Raw genomic sequence first — 21,210 nt, forward strand, 5'->3', positions numbered from 1 at the left:
GCCCGGGAGGTAGACCTAAACAAAGACAAAGACAACGTAATATTGTGAGCAGCGCCTCATCTGGAGAATGGAGTACTGACACCGACTCGTCGACTACTAGACGTTTTTTACGTTCCAAACACCGGACTCCATCCAGGCCCTTATCGAACGTCTCAGGACAGCACCACAAAATGCGGAGGGGGAGGAAGAAGCATAAGAGGACAGAGATAAAGGACAGTGTCATCAACATCTCAACTAAACAGCTAAGTCAAGACCAACTTTCATTGTTATCTAAAGGACTTTCCTTTGTACCTGTGAAGAGGAATGATCCTTTTGTGACTAAAATAGAGATGTTTAAATTCTTTAGATCTATTTGGCTTAAGGCGTTTTATTCTAAAGACACTGCAAGACAATATAGCCAACAAATGATTACTCCATCTGAGCAATCCTTCTCCGCCTCTGATAAGACTTTGTTTAAACCTAAGAGTAATTTTCTTCCACCTATGAATAATTCGTCAGTGGAGACGTTCTGTCGGTTGGTAGAACAAGATGTTTTTTCCTGGTTTAAATCTGGGGACTACTCAATTAGACATAATCTCTTGACCTCTGAGAAAGAAGCATTGCATGCATTAATGACTGATGATGACATTGTGATTAAGTCTGCAGATAAAGGAGGTTCTATTGTTATCCAGGATAGGATTACTTATGTACAAGAAATAGAGAGACAGCTTGGTGATGTCAACTTTTATGCCCGGTTACACGGGGATCCCACAATGAAGTTCAGTGAAGAGATAAAATCTATACTAAAGAAAGCAGTGTCTGATGCAATCGTTGTTGAAAAAGAATATAAGTATTTACTACAGACTTACCCATTAAGACCAGTGTTTTACACTTTGCCAAAAATACATAAAAGGCTGGATAATCCGCCTGGCCGTCCGATTGTATCTGGGAATCAATCTGTGACTGAGCCGTTGTCTAAATTTATCGATCATCATATAAAGGATTTAGTGCATAATCTGCCATCCTTTTTAAAAGACACTACTGACTTTTTAGTAAAATTGTCATGTATTGGAGAGGTTAATGCAACCGATGTTTTGTGTTCTATGGATGTGTCCAGCTTGTATACTAATATTCCGCATGATGCAGGTTTGGTGGCCTTGGGGCATTACCTAGAAAAAAATCAAATACTACATACTGAGTTTTTACTGACATTGGCGAAGGAAGTTCTAACAAAAAACTATTTCATGTTTCAAAAAAATTTTTACTTACAAACTCAAGGGACTGCTATGGGTTCTCCCATGGCACCTAATTATGCTAATCTTTTCATGGGTAAATTTGAACAGGATTTTGTTTATAATGATAATCCTTTTAAACAATATTTGGAAGTGTGGTATAGATACATAGATGATGTATTTTTTGTATGGTTAGGTTCCAAAGAACAATTAATGGCTTTTTACAGTTATGTAAATACTAGATTGCCCTCCATCAAATTTACATTAGACTATGATCTCAATGCCTTGCCCTTTTTGGATGTTTTAGTGAGAAAGGTGGATAATACGCTACATACTGAAATTTTTCGTAAGGAAACGGACCACAACTCTTTGTTGCACTACCAGAGTTTTCATCCCCCCTCTCTTAAGCGTAGTCTGCCTTATAATCAAGTATTGAGAGTAAGACGTATTTGTAATGATGATGAGAGTTTTGAACGACAAGCGGGGGAACTATGTCAAAGATTTCTTGATAGGGGTTATGCATACAATTTAGTGAGCGATTGTTTAGAGCGTCGCGTGAGTACCCAACGGGAGACTTGATGACCAAACGTACTAATCAGAACAATTTCAATAACACAGCAGTTACGTTTGTATCCACTTATGGTCAGATCTCTAACAGTTTAAAGAGTATTGTGCATCGCCATTGGCACATTTTAAGCAGTGATCCGGTTATAGGACACAGTTTTCAAGTGCTGCCACGAAGCTGCTATAAACGAGCACCTAACCTTCGAGATCGGTTAGTGCGGTCGTACCTCCCTGTATCTATTCAGTCGCCTTTTCCCTTCAAAATTCCACATGGAAATTTTAGATGTCTGAACTGTGCAGCATGCAACTTTATGCTCACAGCTAATTCATTTACACATCCAAAAACAGGCAGGATATATAAAGTAAAGGGCAGAATTACATGCGTATCCACTTTTATTGTGTATTTATTGACGTGTCCGTGTGGGTTACTCTATGTGGGCAAAACGAAGCGACAACTTAAAACCCGTATTTTTGAGCATAAATGTGCTATTAGGAAGAATGATGAAAAATCATCAGTTGCAAAGCACTTTAATTCTGCGGGCCATGCTGTCAATACGCTCAAATTTATGGGCTTAGAATGTGTTGATCAGGCTCCAAGAGGGGGAGACCGTGAGAACCGCCTCTTACAACGTGAAGCCTAGTATATCTTTAATTTAAACACATGTATCCCGTGTGGGATGAATGATGATCTTTCATTAAGTTGTTTCTTATAATTGGAATAATTGTATTAATTTTTTTTTAATATTTTTGCAAATGTATAACAGCCTCATCTGTGTACTGTTGGTATTATTGGTCTGATCATTATCCTATATTATAGGCTGGTGTTAATATGGGTGTGGTAATGGGTGTGGTTATATAAGACTGGGTACATTGTGATTTTGTTGCACACTGAAGAAGGTACACGCCGAAACGCGTCTGTGCAAAATAAACCCTTTATACAAGATGCAATATAAGTCTCAGGTGTCCCCAAAATGTGTCTGTGAAGTTTCAGCTCAAAATACCCCACGGATAATTTATTATACCATGTTATAAATGCCTCTTTTTGGGTGGAATCAAAAACACACTGATTTTGCGTGTCTCTCTTTAAATGCAAATGAGCTCCTTTTCCGGATGAGGGCTGTGCCTTTACAGCTCGTGCTTCGGCTACAACAGCAACAACAAATCAGAACTAATATGACTGATAGCGTAAATACCGGAGTAAAATACTGGACTGGAGGCTGCCACAATACGCACTTTCCCCGAGCACACAATCTGATGCCAGTTACACAGCGGACTGTTACACAACAGTCCATTTAGACTCAGAATAGGACCGCTTGGACTGAGTGGCATCTGAGACAGGGCTTTAGACTCCAATATAATTGTCCACTCATCTACTGTCTTTTCTCTATTCAGGGTTCTTAGTGTGAACTGTAACATCATCAAACCCAAAGATGTGGCAAGGCTCCACCCACTCGTGAATATTCATGATCTCGTCGGTGCTCTTCACCTGCCGGGAGACGCTGTTGTTTCGCCACCGGATGTCAATCATGCGCTTGCTGTAGCGGCAGCGGGTTATGGTAGGACGCAAGCCGAAACATTGCAGTTGTTGTTTTGGCAGTGTTCATGATCTTTGTTTCATTTCTTCGTTTCTTTTTCTTCAGGAGTTCAGATTTATGAAAACACGAGTGTGAATCATGTCCTGTTGCAGAAGGGTCATGTTACAGCCATAGAGACCGATCGGGGACCAATAGAGTGTGAATACTTTGTCAACTGTGCTGGACAGGTCAGTCTCTAGATGCATTGGTTTTTGAAAAGAACTGTTTTTATTTGAAGGAATAGTTCACCCAAAAACGAATGTTCTCTCATTATTTCCTCAGCCTCATGCCATCTCAGATGTGTATGACTTTCTTCTGCTGAACACAAACAAAGATTTTTAGAAGAATATCTCAGCTCTGTAGGTCCTTATAGGTAAATGGTGACAAAAATTTTGAAGCTCAGCATAAAAGTAATCCATGATTATTATTTCAAGATCGATTACACATCCTAGTGCTTGATGCAAATTTTTTTCAATTATAAACTTTACAATTTCCCAACACAAAAATTTCGAAATTGCAGAAAGTCGGTGCTGTGCTGTAAACTGTAGCTGCTGAACAGCTCTTACTATATCATGTGTTGTATTTTATCTGGAATGCTGTATTGACTAGGGCTGGGTATTGAAACAGATTTCCTGATTTCATTCCATTATAATTCACAAGCTCTTGGTTTGATTCTGATTCATTTGGGTGTATTTCAGTTTTGTTCATTTTGCTTTCAAATTAAAGAAATTCTATCTCAGCTAATCCTGTTACTTATACAGCTGAACTTCTAACTAGGTATTCCGCAAAAATATACATTTTACACAATTTATTTAATAATTTTTATAGTTATATAATTATGGTCACATTAACTACGTTTCCATCCAAGGATTTTTTGTGAAAAATGTTTTAGCGCATCAAAATAAAGCATCAGTGCTTTTTTCTTTTTTTTGGAACACTTACGGCCCAATTATTTAAATTATTGTATAGTTTTACTTTTGAAAAATGCCGCCAAAATTCTCTGTATTAAATTAAAAAAAAATTACCAAGTGAAAAAAAGAAAAAAAAAATATATAATATTTTTTAGACTTATATATGCCTTTTGTTTACACAAACTTAAATTAGCTTTACCCTGTTCTGTTGACGAAAACAGTCAGCCGAATGACATTCTCAGAATGTTCTGCACTTTTATCAAGACTATAAACTATCAGAACTATTTGTCCAATGCTGAGTTCACTTTCAGAAAACGAGCTTTTGAACATTGTAAAACATTTAAATACTTTAAATCTAACCATATTTACCTTGGATCTCATTTACTGCTTCTTCAGAAAATGTAAATTTGCATTATGAAGCTAAAATTAATTTTAGATGATAATCAAGTTCAGTTGGTCATTAAAAGTTGCTGGAAATAAAAAAAAAATATGCAGGACATAATGCAGTTGTGATTGCGATGCTTTTGATTAGATGATTTGTTCAAAATATTGAATATCAGGAATGTATCATATGTAAACCCTGATATAACACCACATATATTTTTTTTTTTCTTTAATAGCTGTGCACACCGCATATACACATCGATTGATGGTCCTTACACTGAGACAGAAAGTTTCCCCCACTATTTTTGCCGGCAGGTTGCCAGCTTGAACGGGGCCATGGCGATCTGCTTTTGGGTCAGAACCGGTGCCAACCTGCGATATGTACAACATCAGGACAAATTTTACAGCCCTATCAGAAGGGCAACTGCTCCCTTTTGATTGCAATTCCTCCTCTTCTGATTGCTTTTATTTGTTTAATAAAATTACAGTAAGCTGACTAATTTCAATGAATTGTCTCGATAATCTCCCCATTTTACCAAAAGATCAGAGGAAATAAATTAGGGACATTTGGGAGGTGAATTAGTGATAAATACACATTTCTGAATGGAAACGACTTCAGGGGAGGTTTCTTTTGCGCTATACCAAAACCTGTACGACAAAGTGTTTTTTTAGGCATGACGTCATCATGCACACCATTTCTATCAATAAAAGGCCATTTGAATGGAAACTGGCAGAAGGCGGCAAATGTCGCAATTTATTTATCTCGCATTTTCACTTTGTCGATAACAAAATAGCGCGAAAAGTGGATGGAAACTAGGCTATTGTAGCTTTTTAAAAATTTACAAATTCCATGTATTCTATCAATAATTATGATGTCTTGAAATTGCATATATTACATTTCAAATATATTTTGTTACATGTTTATTGTTTACATGCATAATTTGTATTATTTACAAGGATTCACATTGATTTGTAGAACTTGTGCTAAAATGGTACTGTCAATTTAAGAATCAAGCAGTTTGGTAAGCATCTCGCTTTGTGTTTTGGTTGAGTGTATATCAGTTGCATTAGATGAGAGTGGAGTTGTACGGCTTCTTTAGCGCATCCGTGTGATTACAGTTTCTTTTTTGATAAACAACTGACTGTAAAGAACAGGTAGGATACTAAGAGAGATAATTCAGTAACAAATGGATTGTGTGGATCTCGTCTTTGTACACACATTACACAGAACGAGTCAAACCAAACTTTTACCCTCAACATGCAGTAAAAGGATCTCGCTGCTGAATTTCTTCTCAACTATACTACTCAATCACTGGCAAGCGAAATCTGAACATTTACCATCCAGTGGCTAATCACAGATCGATACTGGGATTTTAAGAATTGATATTTAGCCAACCCTGGAGTCGCAAGTTCGAATCCAGTGTGTGCTGAGTGACTCCTGCCAGGTCTCTTAAGAAACCAAATTGGCCCAGTTGTTAGGGAGGGTAGAGTCTCATGGGCTAATCTCCTTGTGGTCGTGATTAGTAGTTCTCACCAGACATGGGGACTTGTGACTTGGTGACTTGGACTCGAGTCGACTCGAGTCGCTATTTTTATGACTTGTGACTTGACTTGACAAAAAATAAAATACTTGAGACTTGACTCGGACTTGGAAGTTAAAGACTCGGGACTTGACTTGACTTGAGAGACGAAGACTTGAATGACTTGAGTGTTAATCACATCATGTTTTCAGTTTGAATATAAAATATATAAATTATTTTAAAAAATAAAGTTGATCCAGCTGGAGCGCAGGCTGAGAATAGTTTTGTCATGACTGGATCACGACACTATAGGCTATCATCAGCCATGCCCTCTCGTACCTTACGCACACCACGCCCACTTAGATCAGATAACCCATCAACATGTCAGCCGGAGGGGTAACGTTACCGAGGGTCATCGTTTCGGCTTCAAAAATGATTATCAAGATGGTAAAAGATCGAACAGCGCTTTGCAAGACATGCAACGTTAAGATCGCGGACAGCCAGACGACAACCTCCAATTTCGATCCGCCATTTGAAGAGCCATTCTGCCCAGTAAGTGCTTGTCAATTTGTTAATTTTATCTGGTTAGTTGGTAGTTAGCTAATGTAATAATAGCAGGGTTCCCACGGGTCCTTGAAATCCTTGAAAGTTTGTGAATCTGAAAAATAAAATTCAAGGCCCTGGAAAGTTCTTGAAAATAAACATACATATACAGGTCCTTGAAAGTGCTTGAATTTATTTTGTGCAAGAAGTTTTCTGGAAAAAAAATCTGTCCATTAATTTTTTATTTCGCCAACACTTCGTGGCTTATGCTGCATACTAGCCTGCTTGATTTACGTTAGTTACGCCGCATTTAAGTGTTTCCCCGCGAGGTACTTTGTTTTGTACGTTGCCATGACGTTCACGCTGCTGGTACCTCAACGTTTCCCACTCACAGACATTGCAAAAATAGGCTTATGGATATACTCTGAGTGTGTGTGTGTGTGTGTGGGAGTGTGAGAGCGCGAGAGTGAGTGTGTGTGTGTGTGAGTGAGTGAGTGAGTGTGGGTGTGGGATTGTGGGAGAGAGAGTGTGTGAGAGAGTGAGTGTGTGTGTGTGTGTGAGCGCGAGAGTGAGTGAGTGAGTGAGTGTGGGTGTGGGAGAGAGAGTGTGTGTGTGTGAGAGAGAGAGAGTGTGTGAGAGAGGGTGTGGGAGAGAGAGTGTGTGTGAGAGAGAGAGAGAGTGTGTGAGAGAGAGAGAGAGAGAGAGAGTGTGAGAGAGAGTGTGTGTGTGTGAGAGAGAGAGGAGAAATGTAACGAAGTTTAATGTATGTAACTGTGTTTGAGAGAGAGAGAGGGAGGTGTTCAGAGAGGAGTCTGTTGGATGTTAAGCTGTTATATGTTTTATGGACTCAGTGTTGAAAATTGAAAACATTTCAAACACTGTTGGCAGAAGTGAAAAATAAATAATTTTATGAAGTTACAATTTTGTTTGATTCCATGATGTATTTTACTGAACATGAGTATTGTAATTTACTGACAGTTACTTATATCTTGTCTTTTCACTTTATTATGATCAGATTCTGCAGGTAAAATTAGGGCTGGGCGATATGGCCAAAAAATCATATCTCGGTATTTTTTGGTGAAATGGCGATATACTGATATATATCTCGGTACTTTCTACGTTTTTCCTATTTGGATAAAGAAAATCTGTATTTTTTATTTATTATTATTTCACATCCTGCCCAATGATATCCTGCAAAACAATGTTGATATTCAAGAATATGGAAACAAATATAGTGAATGTAATGGCGGCTATGCAATATATTATGTGCAAAAAGGTAGTTAAAATCACAATACATTCTAAAAGTCAAAGCCTTATGTGAGATTTCACAATCACCTTTATTAAAGCAGTGATGATCAAAATAACATACAAAACAAAGTTTTCTACTTGTTTGAAACTTTACAGCTGCACAACTCTGATGTGCAAATAATGTAAACAGAACAGTAGAACACTTAACTACTTTATCAGAACAAGTAGGTTATTTGAGGTAGAACATTCTTTAATAAACAAAGTATTTTATAGTGTATATTACTTACAGATTTTGCTTCCAACGAGCTTTGTTTTGGGACAGAAAACTTTTCGGGCTGCTTATTCTTCGTGGCTGAGGTTGTAGCAGACGAAGCCGAAGTTTTAAACACTCATCGTACTGCACTTTATGGTGACGTTGTAAGTGGTGGAAGAGATTTGATGTGCTTCCACTTTTTGACACCGACCGCTTTATGGCATTCTTTGCAGATAGCTTGGTTTTGCTGCCCATCGGATCTTTTAAATCCAAACCATCTCCAAATAAACGAACCAGTGTTTTTCTTTTTACGTCACTGTGATCGTCACTGTGTTTTCCTCCATGTTGTCAGGCGAACTTGTGTGATGGAGTAGGAGTGGTCCGGTTCGCGCGCGTTAACTGAAGCTTGAGCGGGAGAGGTTTGCATCAAACCATATCGATATACACGATATTGTCTCATCCTGTATCACGTTGAGAAAAAATATCGATAAATTGTCAAAACTCGGTATACCGCCCAGCCCTAGGTAAAATTACAATAATAAGGTGACTTGACTTGGACTTGACTTGACATAGCCTGTGACTTGACTTGGACTTGACTTGACATAGCCTGTGACTTGACTTGGACTTGACTTGCCCAAGAAAAAAATACTTGGGACTTACTTGAGACTTGAAGGTTAAGACTTGAGACTTACTTGAGACTTGCACATGTGTGACTTGGTCCCATCTCTGGTTCTCACTCTCAATGGGGCATGTGGTAAGTTGTGCGTGGCTCGCGGAAGGTATGAGCCTCCACATGTGGTCTCCGCGGTGTCATGGATGCACGGATTGATGGTCTCAGAAGCGGCAACTGAGATCCGTCCTCTGCCACCCAGATTCGCCACCACAAGGACATACTAATTAGTGGGAATTGGGCATAAGAAAAAAAGATTTGATATGAAGAAATTATTTTTACCCAGCCCTAGTATTGACCACTCAGGATCCAGGACTGTGTTCCAGTATGTATTTGGTCTTTTGACTTTAGAGATTCTCGGATTGACCTGTGATGTGTTGATATGTGTTTCAGTGGGCATATGAGCTGGGTCAGAGCAGTGAGGTGAAAGTATCGGTGCCGTTACATGGCTGTGAGCATTTCTACCTGCTCACTAAACCTCTCTCAGAGCCACTGCAGCCCGACAGCCCAGGTGATGAACACACAGCTGAAACCAGCACACACAGAACTCGGCAACCATCAGTGCCATTTTTTATTAATTTATTAATCACTTTACCATATTACCCATAAAAACAACTGTGCTACTCAAATGAACTGCTCAGCGTGATCTGTTGTTCAGCTCAGAACAGATCTGTACAGATGAAAAGTACTTTTCATTGCTTTTGCACCTGAGGAACTATAAATACACTGAGCCGTTTTTGGGGGATTTTTAGCTCTTAGTCTAGAGTAGATACTTTTGGGGTATATAGGAACTGTGGGATGTGCTGCAGCCTGTGATTGGTCAAAAACCCATGACACAAATAGCTTTGAGAAAGGAGAGGTGTCCGCAGCTGCCATTTGTAAAATAACGTTTAGCTGCTAGCTTGCTACTCAGAGGATTATGCTAATTTTTACAATTCTCTTAATATATGGGATATATATATAGGGATGCACCGATTCGATACCTGGATCGACCTGACGTTTTTAAATGGATCGGGTATCGGTCTGATGAGCCCGATCCAAATCAGATACTCTGTGTTAGTCACGTTTGTTACTGTCAAGATCAAAAAATTGCATAAGAACCACAGTAGGCTTCTTTTCTACTAATGACTTATACAGGAATTACTGTTAATTTTGCTGCTACATTATCCAGTATACTAGTTAATAATAAAGTTTTTCTTAATAAGCTATACATTTATATTGAAATAATGTGTAGTTAGAGGTTTATGTTTCTTTACATATTAAAGAGTACTCCCAATTAGTTCCACACAATAATGTAAAGATATTCTAAACTGATTATGCAAAAAACAACACTGGTATTGTATCGGGATCAGTATCGGCCGATACTGAGATTTCCGATATCGGAATCAGATCGGAAGAGAAAAAGTGGTATCGGTGCATTCCTAGTTTGTGATAGATATAAATAATAAGATGTTTATCGAGTGGGTAATTGAACTAAATTATACACTAAACCGTCATGAAATCTAGTTTACATGAGGGAATTTTGCGTGCCTGTTACTGTGTAGTTAACATGCATCAAGATGTCTTTAAGTAAACGAGTGAGTATTTCAGTACAATATTTTATGTTGAGTCATAAAAGCCTTTATTGTAAAATATTGCGTTGATAAATTTATATATATAAATAGAGGTCAACCGATATACCGATAGATTTGCCGATAAATCGTTACTGATAGCGATTTCTGGAACTATCGTTTATCGGCAAAAATCCACACTGATAATTTTCCCCATTGTGTCTGGTGCTGGAGCAGATGGGAAGGGCGCGCTGTCATTATACAATAGGAGAGCGGCCTCTAGAGGTAAAATAAAAACTATCATTGATGCCTCGTGGTGGTTGTTTTGACACTTGAGACTGCACGTGCATGCAAGTCCTACCCAAATGTTTAAATAAAATGTATTACCATCTATTTGCATTAGTTTATATCCAGTAACGTTTATGCTTTAGCCAGCTAAGTTGTATATTTTAAGGTAGTGAGAGATTTGAGAAAAATATCTTCATGCAGTCAAGAGAAACGTATAAACAAATCAGAAACGCATCTGTGCGTGCGTGCGTGTGTGTGTGTGTGCGCGTGTGTGTGACGAGTGTCTTGGAGAATTTAAATGAACGTAACAGCGCAAAATACAAACAAAAATATCACTGAATCTTATAGAAGCTTTTAAAAAAGCATAAGACATTGCAATTCACTAGTTTGCCCTAGGTTCACATTAAAGACCCCTCACCAGAAGTGAAGTGATCAGTCACTTGACGTGCATTAGCTCTGTGAATCACAAAAGTCTGTGTTTAATAAGTAAATATATAGTATGCGTAGCACCAGGGCGCCAGTGAATGGCGCTGCTCTGTTTATACACACACACACACACACACACACTCGCGGCTATTTTTAGCTTTTACGCGTTGTGCAATATTTGACATATACAGGACTTCCTGGAGAGTTTGGATGGAATGTCAAAATAAAACCGTGAGGGTTTAAAAAGTGCACAACTTAAATATATTACTGTTGTATTTAAAATTAAAAGCCAATAATAATAATAATATTAATAACTATTTATTATTATTATTATTATTGTCATCATTAGTATTTGTTTACAATTCATAACAATATTTCAATGTAATGTGTTCCCAAAAATAACTGTGTGAATGAAAAGTGGACTGATGTCCACTAAAACAACATTTAACAAAAAGGAGATCTGAATCCTTTAAAGTTCAGATGTAAGATGAAACATTTTTGAGAAAAAAAGACAGAAAGAAAAATTTAAAATAAAACACTGGTTTCTTTTATACTGAAGACTTGAAGACTGGAATTACTGATAATTTTGCTGCTACATTATCCAGTTGTAACGTTTGGTGTCCAAGGAGTGGAAGAGGAAGAGAGGAGATGCAAGAGCAGTCTTTGAATCATTTAATTATACACACTGGAGTAGAACATTCGTAGTAGTGGAACAGACGCTGGAGTAGAACAAACACTGGAGAAGAAACTAACAATAAACGAATCAACATGCCAATCTAACATTTACCAAACATTACTATTCAAGGACTGACAACCAATGATCAAAACTAGAAGGTATATATACACAGGGTACTTAATGAGGGAATGGCATACAGGTGGGGATAACGAGGAAGTGATCAGGGGAGTGGATTCTGGGAAACGTAGTGCAGGTATACATTTATGGAGTGGTGGTGGCGGCGTAGTGGCTAAAGCACAGGGCTGTTAATCAGAAGGTCACAGGTTCTAACCTCACGGCCACCACCATTGTGTCCTTGAGCAAGGCACTTAACTCCAGGTTGCTCCGGGGGGATTGTCCCTGTAATAATTGCACTGTAAGTCGCTTTGGATAAAAGCGTCTGCCAAATGCATAAATGTAAATGTAAATGTAGGTGAAAACTTCAAAATAAGAGTCTTTGAACATGGTGCAGACAAACTGTGACACCAGTATACTAGTTAATAATAAAGTGTTTCTTAATAAGCTATACATTTATATTGAAATAATGTACAGTTAGAGGTTTGTGCTTTTTACATTTTAAAGAGTACTCCCAATTAGTTCCAAACAATAATGTAAAGTTATTCTAAACTGATTATGCAAAAAAACAACACTGGTATCGGATCGGTATCGGCCAATACTAAGATTTATGGTGTCGGAATCGGATTGGAAGAGAAAAAGTGGTATCGGTGCATCCCTACTTTAAATGTTTTTTTCATTCAGTATCAATTTTACTATCGGCCGAATAATCGGTTATCGGCTTGTCTTCCCAACTTAGTTATCGTATCGGCAAAATCCTATATCGGCCGTCCTCCTTATATAAATATAGTGCATTTTGAACATGTCGAACACTAAATTCAGTGTGTGCTGCGTCTGACCGCTCGTCTCATCTCTCACTCCGGCTGCAGCTCTCGCACCCAGTCTAAAATCGTAACCTGAAGACACAGACTGCATCTGAAAACTGGAAAAGGCTGCCTTCAGGAGACTGTATAAGGAGGTAGGATGAAATAAGTTGCTTAAGAGTTCCATTCATCAAATTGCTAGTTACCTAGGTAACTGTGGTTCTGTGAATTCCGGATGACTGCCAGAGGCGGTGCTTAAGCACTAGTGGATTATCGCAGCACCATATAACACCAAAGTCATGTAGTGACGTAGGCTGAGCTTTGAGTATAAGAGCCACATTCACTCAGCGTTCAGCCTTGGTATGTCTTTCTTGTGCATTCCGAGTGACAAATATCTGCCGGTTATCCGGAATTCACAGAACCACAGTTTACCTACTTAACTAGCATTTTGTTTCATTCCTCCTGACCGCCAGAGGCGGTGCTTAAGCACTAGTGGATGACTATGTGGGCCCTGAGGCTGTGGAGTAGGATCAACCAATCAATCAATCACATTTATTTTTATAGCAAAAAGCACTGCGTTTTAACAACAGATCTTAAAACTTTATACAATGAAATTCAAAAACTCACCAAATGCCGAAAAAGTAATCCAAAAGATTTAGCAGCATGCTGTCACAGCTTGCGAGGATGATACTTAGCAGCTCTTGTAAGCTGTATTTTACAGTGTATAATCATACGAAGAATAACGACCTATCTCTATCAGGCTAGAAAGCAAAAGAGGCTGAATGCTGAGCTAATGTGGCTATTATCCTCGAAGTTCAGCCTACGTGAATTTGTTGGTATATGGTCTCGACCATACTGCGGTAATCCACAAGTGCTTAAGCACCGCCTCTGGTGTCAGGAAGAATGAAACGGAAACATTGCCATTTAAACCGTTAACTGATTAGGCAGCCTAACAAAAGTGTAGAATGTAGATCTGATCTTGGCATCCTTCATTGGTGTTGTTTATTTCATAGTTGTTGTTGATATTGAATTGCACATGCCAACTACGTCAGAAGAAAAATGGTCAGTACTTGACTTCACTACGTGGAAACCTTTGTAATGCAAATACAACAGGGCAAAAGTCTCCTCGGGTGTTCCGTTCCTCGTAAGAGTTCTCATCTAGAAAGTTTCTTAAAGGGTTAGTTCATCCAAATTCTTAGTTTCACCCAAAAATGAAAATTAGCCCATCATTTACTCACCCTCAAGCCATCCTAGGTGTATATGACTTTCTTATTTCAGCCAGACACAATCGGAATTATATAAAAAAATATCCTGGCTCTTCCATGCTTTATAATGATATAATGAATGTTACCTTAGATTTTGAAGCCCAAAGAAGTGCATCCATCCATCAAACAAGTAATACATACGGCTCCATGGGGTTAATAAAGTCTTTCTGAAGCAAAGCGATGCATTTTGTAAGAAAAATATCCATATTTATAACTTTATAAACTATATTCACTGGCTTCCGGTAACGGCTGTCCTCACATTCACTGGCTTCCTCTATCCTCTGCGCTTTCACCTTTGTCACTTCTACGCTACACCTACGTCATATGCCGGAACGCAACCCTCTCTTGAAGACGCGAATGGCCGTTACCGGAAGCACCAGGACTGTAGGTGGGAAAGGGCCTTTTTTATTGTACAATATTGTATACTACTATACTGTAAAACTTAACTATCAGATGTCAAAAAGACATTCAACGGATGTCTTCGATACATTTATGATTTAGAATGTACTCTTTTTAAATGTTTATCAGATGTTTTTTGTACAAAAATTGAAATGCAGTGTTTCTCCAAATGTTTTTAAAGAGGTATATGTGTGCTATCTGAGTATTAAGCTGGGATATTAGTATTTTAACATCTAAAAAATTACACACATCTCCTTAAATAAAATAATAAACACATAAAATATAAATTTCTCTCACTCTATAAATTAATTTGCCAATCATTGGGCTTCCTGTTGTTGCCAACTTTTGGTTTAGCGTTTCTGAATAAGTACTGACCCACTGCAAACACAGCATGTTGTGGCCAGTTAATGAAAGCGTGTTGCAGTAACTGCAGAATGTGTTGTGTTCATGTAGTGGTGATAGACATGGACGGACGGATCTACGCTCGGGCCTGGCAGGGGGGGATTCTGTCGGGCGGCTTTGAGAAGAACCCTAAACCAATCTTCACTGAGGGACGCAACCAGTTGGAGATTCACAACATGCAGGAAGACTGGGACCACTTCGGTGAGTTCAACTCGCTTCAGCTCTTGTGTGACATAATGTTCTGTTAATTGTTAGAATACTTCAGCCAAAAATAATAGTTCGGTCATCATTTGACTCCATACCCATATGACTTTCTTTAGAGCACAAAAGGACACATTTGGAAATATGTTCACGGTGCTACATTTCATACATTTACATTTATGCATTTGGCAGACTATTTTATCCAAAGTGACTTACAGTGCACTTATTACAGGGACAATCCCCCCCGGAGCAACCTGGTGTTAAGTGCCTTGCTCAAAGACATAATGGTGGTGACTGTGGGGATCGAACCAGCAAACTTCTGATTACCAGTTATGTGCTTTAGCCCACTATGCCACCACCACTCCATTCATACAACTAAAGTTTATGGGAAAGGAGGCTGTCAAGTTTCAAAAACACAAAAAGGCACTTTAAAAGTTTGATAAAAGTTACTGTCAGCCTCAGACGACAACTTTCTCAAAACAACTTCCTCAATTAAGTAATAGCTGATCTGATTGGCTGGCTTGATTGAAATTCCGTATTTTAAGCACTGCATATCGCGAGTTGGAATTCGGGCACTGGTAAGGGTGTTTATCCACTGAACATTGGGGGGTCTATTTTCGTGAGAGCGCTACTCCTAAGTGCGCTTTTGGGGGTGGTGCAAAGCACAAGTGGGTGTGGGAGGGAGTGTTTGGGCTTCTGTGGGTGTATTGTATGTAAATGAAGTGCCGCAAAGCCCAATTAGGTACTCTCCTAAGAATTTGGTCATTACGCTAAGACATTTCAATACCACATCTTATCTCAACTTATTTCAAGTCCAAACTCCGTTCCTCCATTTGCAGTTCTGAGATTCCACCAACAGGTGGTAATAAAATTAATGTCCAAACTATATATTTGAAAATATAGTGGAACATTAAATTAAGTTCCTGACACTGTCGTAGCCGTTTTGAGAAAAAACTAAAATAATAATGAGATTTTGTTAAACTATCTAAAGGTCATGGCTTATTTTTCAGTTATTATCATTATGTTTATATTTGCAATTGTATTTAAGATATAATTTATATTTGTAGTTTTCCTCCCATTTGTCATAGAGTGATTTTTAAGTCATTGAAAAAGGGGCTTCTGAAAGAATTTGGACAAAATAAATGGATTTGGTGTGATTTTTTTTTTTTTTTACTTCTTCGTTATATTGATTATATGTTTGTTTCATTTGAAGTCATCTAATTTGAATTTAGAAATATAATGTTTAAAAATTTTTCATCTTTCAATAAATTAATTTAACTTTTCAAAATCAAATACGACTGGTAGAAGTGAAGTGTGTGCCGACACAATCATTGTTCGTACTAGCCATGATTTGTGTCAATTGATGAAAATGATTAATAATACTTACATTCTCTATAATATAATGGTCCATACATCCAAATTCTGACGAGAATTGCATTTCCCTTGCGTATAAAAGGAGTGTGTCACTGTCATAGAAATATGCCTGACATTCAACAAGGACGAAAAGAACTTGCGCATTAAAATAAAGCTGCTATTTATCAACAACTTTGCTGATCAATGAACCCACATCGACAAATAGCATTTGCCGTTAGAGCACTTTGCATTTTTCTAAAATCCTCATTTATATTTTCACTGGAGTTTGGTGTGAACCTCTGCAGATGACGCATGCATCACGGGGCTTCAAGTCCGCTTCAGAATCGGTTAATCTTCACGCACTCTTCAAGAGCTGCTCAAAGTCCCTCTGGCTGCACTCAGTGCGATCCGCGGTGCGGCTCAGTGAGGCGGTATGAAAATAAAAAAATGTGCCATTCATTCCCTTTTGGACAGTAAAATGGGATGATATTTATTTTATTTTTTCAACAGAACATAGTGAGGACAGCTATTTTCTAGCTCACTCACTTACCATTCTTCCCTCTCTTTCTCTTCTTTTATTTTCCTTCTGTCCTTGTCTTCTATCCCTGTAATTTCACTTGTAACTTAGGCATAATAGAAGCGTGTTGTATAGTTACAGTCCATCCGGAAAGTATTCACGGTGCTTCACTTTTTCCACATTTTGATATGTTACAGCCTTATTCCAAAACGGATTAAATTTATTATTTTCCTCAAAATTCTACAAACAATAACCCATAATGACAACTTGAAAGAAGTTTGTTTGAAATCTTCATGAAAATAATCACATGTACTTAAGTATTCACAGCCTTTGCCATGACACTCAAAATTGAGCTCAGGTGCATCCTGTTTCCACTGATCATCCTTGAGATGTTTCTACAACTTGATTTGGAGTCCACCTGTGGTAAATTCAGTTGATTGGACATGATTTGGAAAGGCACACACCTGTCTATATAAGATCCCTCAGTTAACAGTGCATGTCAGAGCACAAACCAAGCCATGAAGTCCAAGAAATTGTCTGTAGACCTCCGAGAGAGGATTGTATCGAGGCACATATCTGGGGAAGGGCACAGAAACATTTCTACAGCATTGAAGGTCCCAATGAGCACAGTGGCATCCATAAATGAAAGAAGTTTGGAACCACCAGGACTCTTCCTAGAGCTGGAGAAGGGTGCTCATCACCTGGCCAATACCAACCCTGTGAAGCATGGTGGTGGCAGCATCATGCTGTGGGGATGTTTTTCAGCGGCAGGAACTGGGAGACTAGTCTGGATCGAGGGAAAGATGAATGCAGCAATATACAGAGACATCCTTGATGAAAACCTGCTCCAGAGCTCTCTGGACCTCAGACTGGGGCGAAGGTTTATCTTCCAACAGGACAACGACCCTAAGCACACAGCCAAGATAATAAAGGAGTGGCTAGGGACAACTCTGTGAATGTCCTTGAGTGGCCCAGCCAGAACCCAGACTTGAACCCGATTGAACATCTTTGGAGAAATCTGAAAATGGCTGTGCACCGACGCTTTCCATCCAACCTGATGGAGCTTGAGAGGTCCTGCAAAGAAGAATGGGTGAAACTGCCCAAAAATATGTGTGCCAAAGACTTGAGGCTGTAATTGGTGCCAAAGGTGCTTCAACAAAGTATTGAGCAAAGGCTGTGAATACTTACTTAAATGTCATTTTTTTTATTTTTAATAAATTTGCAAAGATTTCAAACAAACTTCTTTAACGTTGTCATTATGGGGTATTGTTTGTAGAATTTTGAGGAAAATAATTAATTGAATCCATTATGGAATAAGGCAGTAAATAACAAAATGTGGAAAAAGCTTTTGGGTCGCGGATACTTTCCGGATGTACTGTATCTGCTGTTATTACTAATAGTTTTTCACTGCCGGAATGGATTCATGACTGAGCAATGTGTATGCTCTTATAAATGATCTGTTAGAACTAAACTAAATTGAACCTTGTTTTGTTACCACCTGTTTTTCTGTGTTTTTGTTGACGATTGTTCAAACGCTGTGATAGGCTGCTAATTTTAGCCATCAGGAGCAGATCTGCTTTGATTGCCTGCTGTTGTAGTAAAAGCCATGAAAGTTTCACGTCATGTCTAAGTCATGCCATTTTCTTTCTGGTTTAACTAACTAGATTCACGCTTCTGTATGTGAGTGAAAGACCAACATTACACCCTTTTCTATAAATGCAATTAACACAATTCAATTTGCATATTTACTTTTTTGTCCAAATGAAGAAGTAGGATATGCTCACATGCTTTATAAGGGGAGGTCGTAGAAAGTACTCGTAATATAAAGCTTAAATTGTAAATATGTAGATATATTTGGAAAGCTCTGCTTGATTCATTCGGCCTCCTCTGAAATGGGTCATTTTATTGATACATTGCCTGAGCGGTTCAAGTAAATGCGCTAAAAAATTGTTCACTCAAGGATGTGTAGCATGGACAGAATGCAGTACCCCTGAGTTGAGTTGAAAATGATTAACATGTATGTATCTATCATGTTTATGAATGTGTAGCTGTCATGGAGTTCAATTCTGTTACATCTTGACACATATGTTACTAAAAATAAAATAAGGCTGGTTAAAGTATTGACGAATCAGTACAAATGTGAGCTACTGACTCCACTGGGCCAGCAGAAAAAAATCCTGCATCATCATTGTGGTTTATTATCCTCTTCATATTATTTTTCTGTTCATATTGTCTCCTGTGATCCACACAGAGCCTATGTTGAGTGCTCTTCTGCGTCGGATGCCCAGTCTGGAGTCATGTGAGATCCAGCAGCTGGTGAACTGCCCAGAATCCTTCACTCCAGACATGCGCTGTCTGATGGGAGAGACTCCGGGCATATACGGGTACTATGTGCTGGCGGGAATGAATTCGTCTGGCCTGTCCTTCGCTGGGGGGGCGGGCAGGTGAGGAAGCAGCTCTGCTGTGTGTTTCTCTGGCTTTGTGGTGAATCTCATAATAGTGTGTTTTATCCACAGATATTTGGCAGAGTGGATTACAGACGGATACCCCAGTGCTAACGTATGGCCGTTAGACATAAAGCGCTTTGGTAATCTACAGAGCAGCCGGACATTCCTGCGGCATCGAGTTATGGAGGTCATGCGTGAGTATAAACCATCATTACAGACAAAGATTAAGTTACTTTACATCGAAATGCATTTTATTTATCCATTTAAGAGTCAAAAGCAGTCCATAACGTCAGACTAGTTCAGACTGAGGTGTAGGAAAAACAAACAACAAGATATACATACAAGTATACAAATAATCCAAATATTCGATTAGTATGTTGACAAACCTTTTTTTAAAAACTTAAAAAAATAATAACACCAAACTAATCATAGTTCTATGATCAATTAAAAAGGAGCAGATGTTCTCAGTGTGTAGAGTTTCAAGCTCTTCAAATCAGTGTATCATTTTGCAAAGCAGCTGTTTGAATTGATTTGAAAGTTTCAGAAAGCATTTCCTGTACCATCACTATCATTTCGGGTTGTCATGATACCTTAATAATGTTGTCTTATGTTACGATTCCAGCTAAAGTATCACAATACCACTCATGTTGTTTGAGTGACACAGCTGTTCTGTTGTTTTTAATTATACTATTGTTATTATTTTTGTATAAAATATTAGAATATTATTGTACAATATAACAAATATTACAAAAATAACAAAAAAATGAAAAGTTCGTCATAATTTACTCACCCTCATGTCATTCTAAACCATATACCATTAATAGGTTTCATGTTGGTCTTATTTTTTTTTGGTTTTTAGTCCCTCTAGCATTTATTTGTGGTGTGTGTGTGTGTGTGTGTGTCTCTGCTTCAGCGCTCCTGTATGAACTTAAAGTTCCTCGCTGGGACTTCCAGACTGGTCGACAGCTGCGCACGAGTCCGCTGTACGACCGCTTGGACACTCAGGGAGCACGCTGGATGGAGAAACACGGCTTTGAGCGAGCCAAATACTTTGTTCCTGCTGGGAAGGGTGAGAGATTGAGTTTGTGTAGTTGTTGATATGGGTTTTTCAAGGTGGCGAATATAAGGCTGATATACTGTAGGGGAGACTGGGGCTAGTTGTTTATTTTTTAAAGTTAATTTCTGCGTAGCCATATACCTTGAAGTTTTGGGTAAAAAAAAAGCTATTGAACATTTTCACCGTGCATTGATAACATGATGACCTTTTGTGAAAATATGCCCCAAAAGTTGTCAAAATGGAACTTTCCACCAAACCACTGGTGTAGGTTTCAAGTGAAAATTGAATGGTTATGATAGAATGTGTCCCCACTAGGGGACACATTGCAGTGGTATACCGGTTTCACGGTATAAAAATTTAATGTTATCATAAATTTGCTTATCTCCTTTCCTCCTTGTTTGCCTGTCAGACTCGTCAACTTGCGACACACACACACACGCGTGCGCAGCAGAGAAAATCTGAGAGAAGCAAGGCGAGGGGGTCTGACATGAGAGTGTGTGTGTTTGTGTGTGAGTTAAAGCAGTGTTTCTCAACTGGTCTATTCGGACTGGATAGCGGACAGCTGGGAAAGAGCAATGCCATGTTCTCCCATTGAAGATATTTCTGCGGCCGCCCAAGTGATAGACTATTTAGGAGTGCCGACGTAGATTTAATGATAATCTTGCAGACATGGGCAACATACAGCCCGAGGGCTGGATCAGGCCCACCACATGGTTTAATGTGGCCTCATTTATCGTAAAAGCATTTTTATTTTTCATTGGATATTTCAGTTAACTTGCATTGGGACCTAACACGTCTCCACAAGCATTTAGCATGCTCAGGGTTGCCAGATAA

The 21,210-nt window shown here is 38.6% G+C and overlaps 1 protein-coding gene across 2 annotated transcripts in view; it reads left to right on the forward strand.

The window, feature by feature from the left end:
* Window positions 1-21,210, forward strand: part of LOC127661355 (pyruvate dehydrogenase phosphatase regulatory subunit, mitochondrial-like) — a 90,520-nt gene that overhangs the window by 14,550 nt on the left and 54,760 nt on the right. For both annotated transcript variants that reach the window (XM_052152002.1, XM_052152003.1), the window contains exons 5-11: window positions 3,168-3,331; window positions 3,416-3,537; window positions 9,272-9,389; window positions 14,853-15,002; window positions 19,124-19,316; window positions 19,389-19,513; window positions 20,233-20,388. In XM_052152002.1, coding sequence (XP_052007962.1) covers window positions 3,168-3,331; window positions 3,416-3,537; window positions 9,272-9,389; window positions 14,853-15,002; window positions 19,124-19,316; window positions 19,389-19,513; window positions 20,233-20,388 — 1,028 coding nt within the window. The remainder of the gene's footprint in view (window positions 1-3,167; window positions 3,332-3,415; window positions 3,538-9,271; window positions 9,390-14,852; window positions 15,003-19,123; window positions 19,317-19,388; window positions 19,514-20,232; window positions 20,389-21,210) is intronic.

The sequence above is a fragment of the Xyrauchen texanus genome, chromosome 21, assembly GCF_025860055.1.
Source record: "Xyrauchen texanus isolate HMW12.3.18 chromosome 21, RBS_HiC_50CHRs, whole genome shotgun sequence".
In the NCBI taxonomy this organism is placed as follows: domain Eukaryota; kingdom Metazoa; phylum Chordata; class Actinopteri; order Cypriniformes; family Catostomidae; genus Xyrauchen; species Xyrauchen texanus.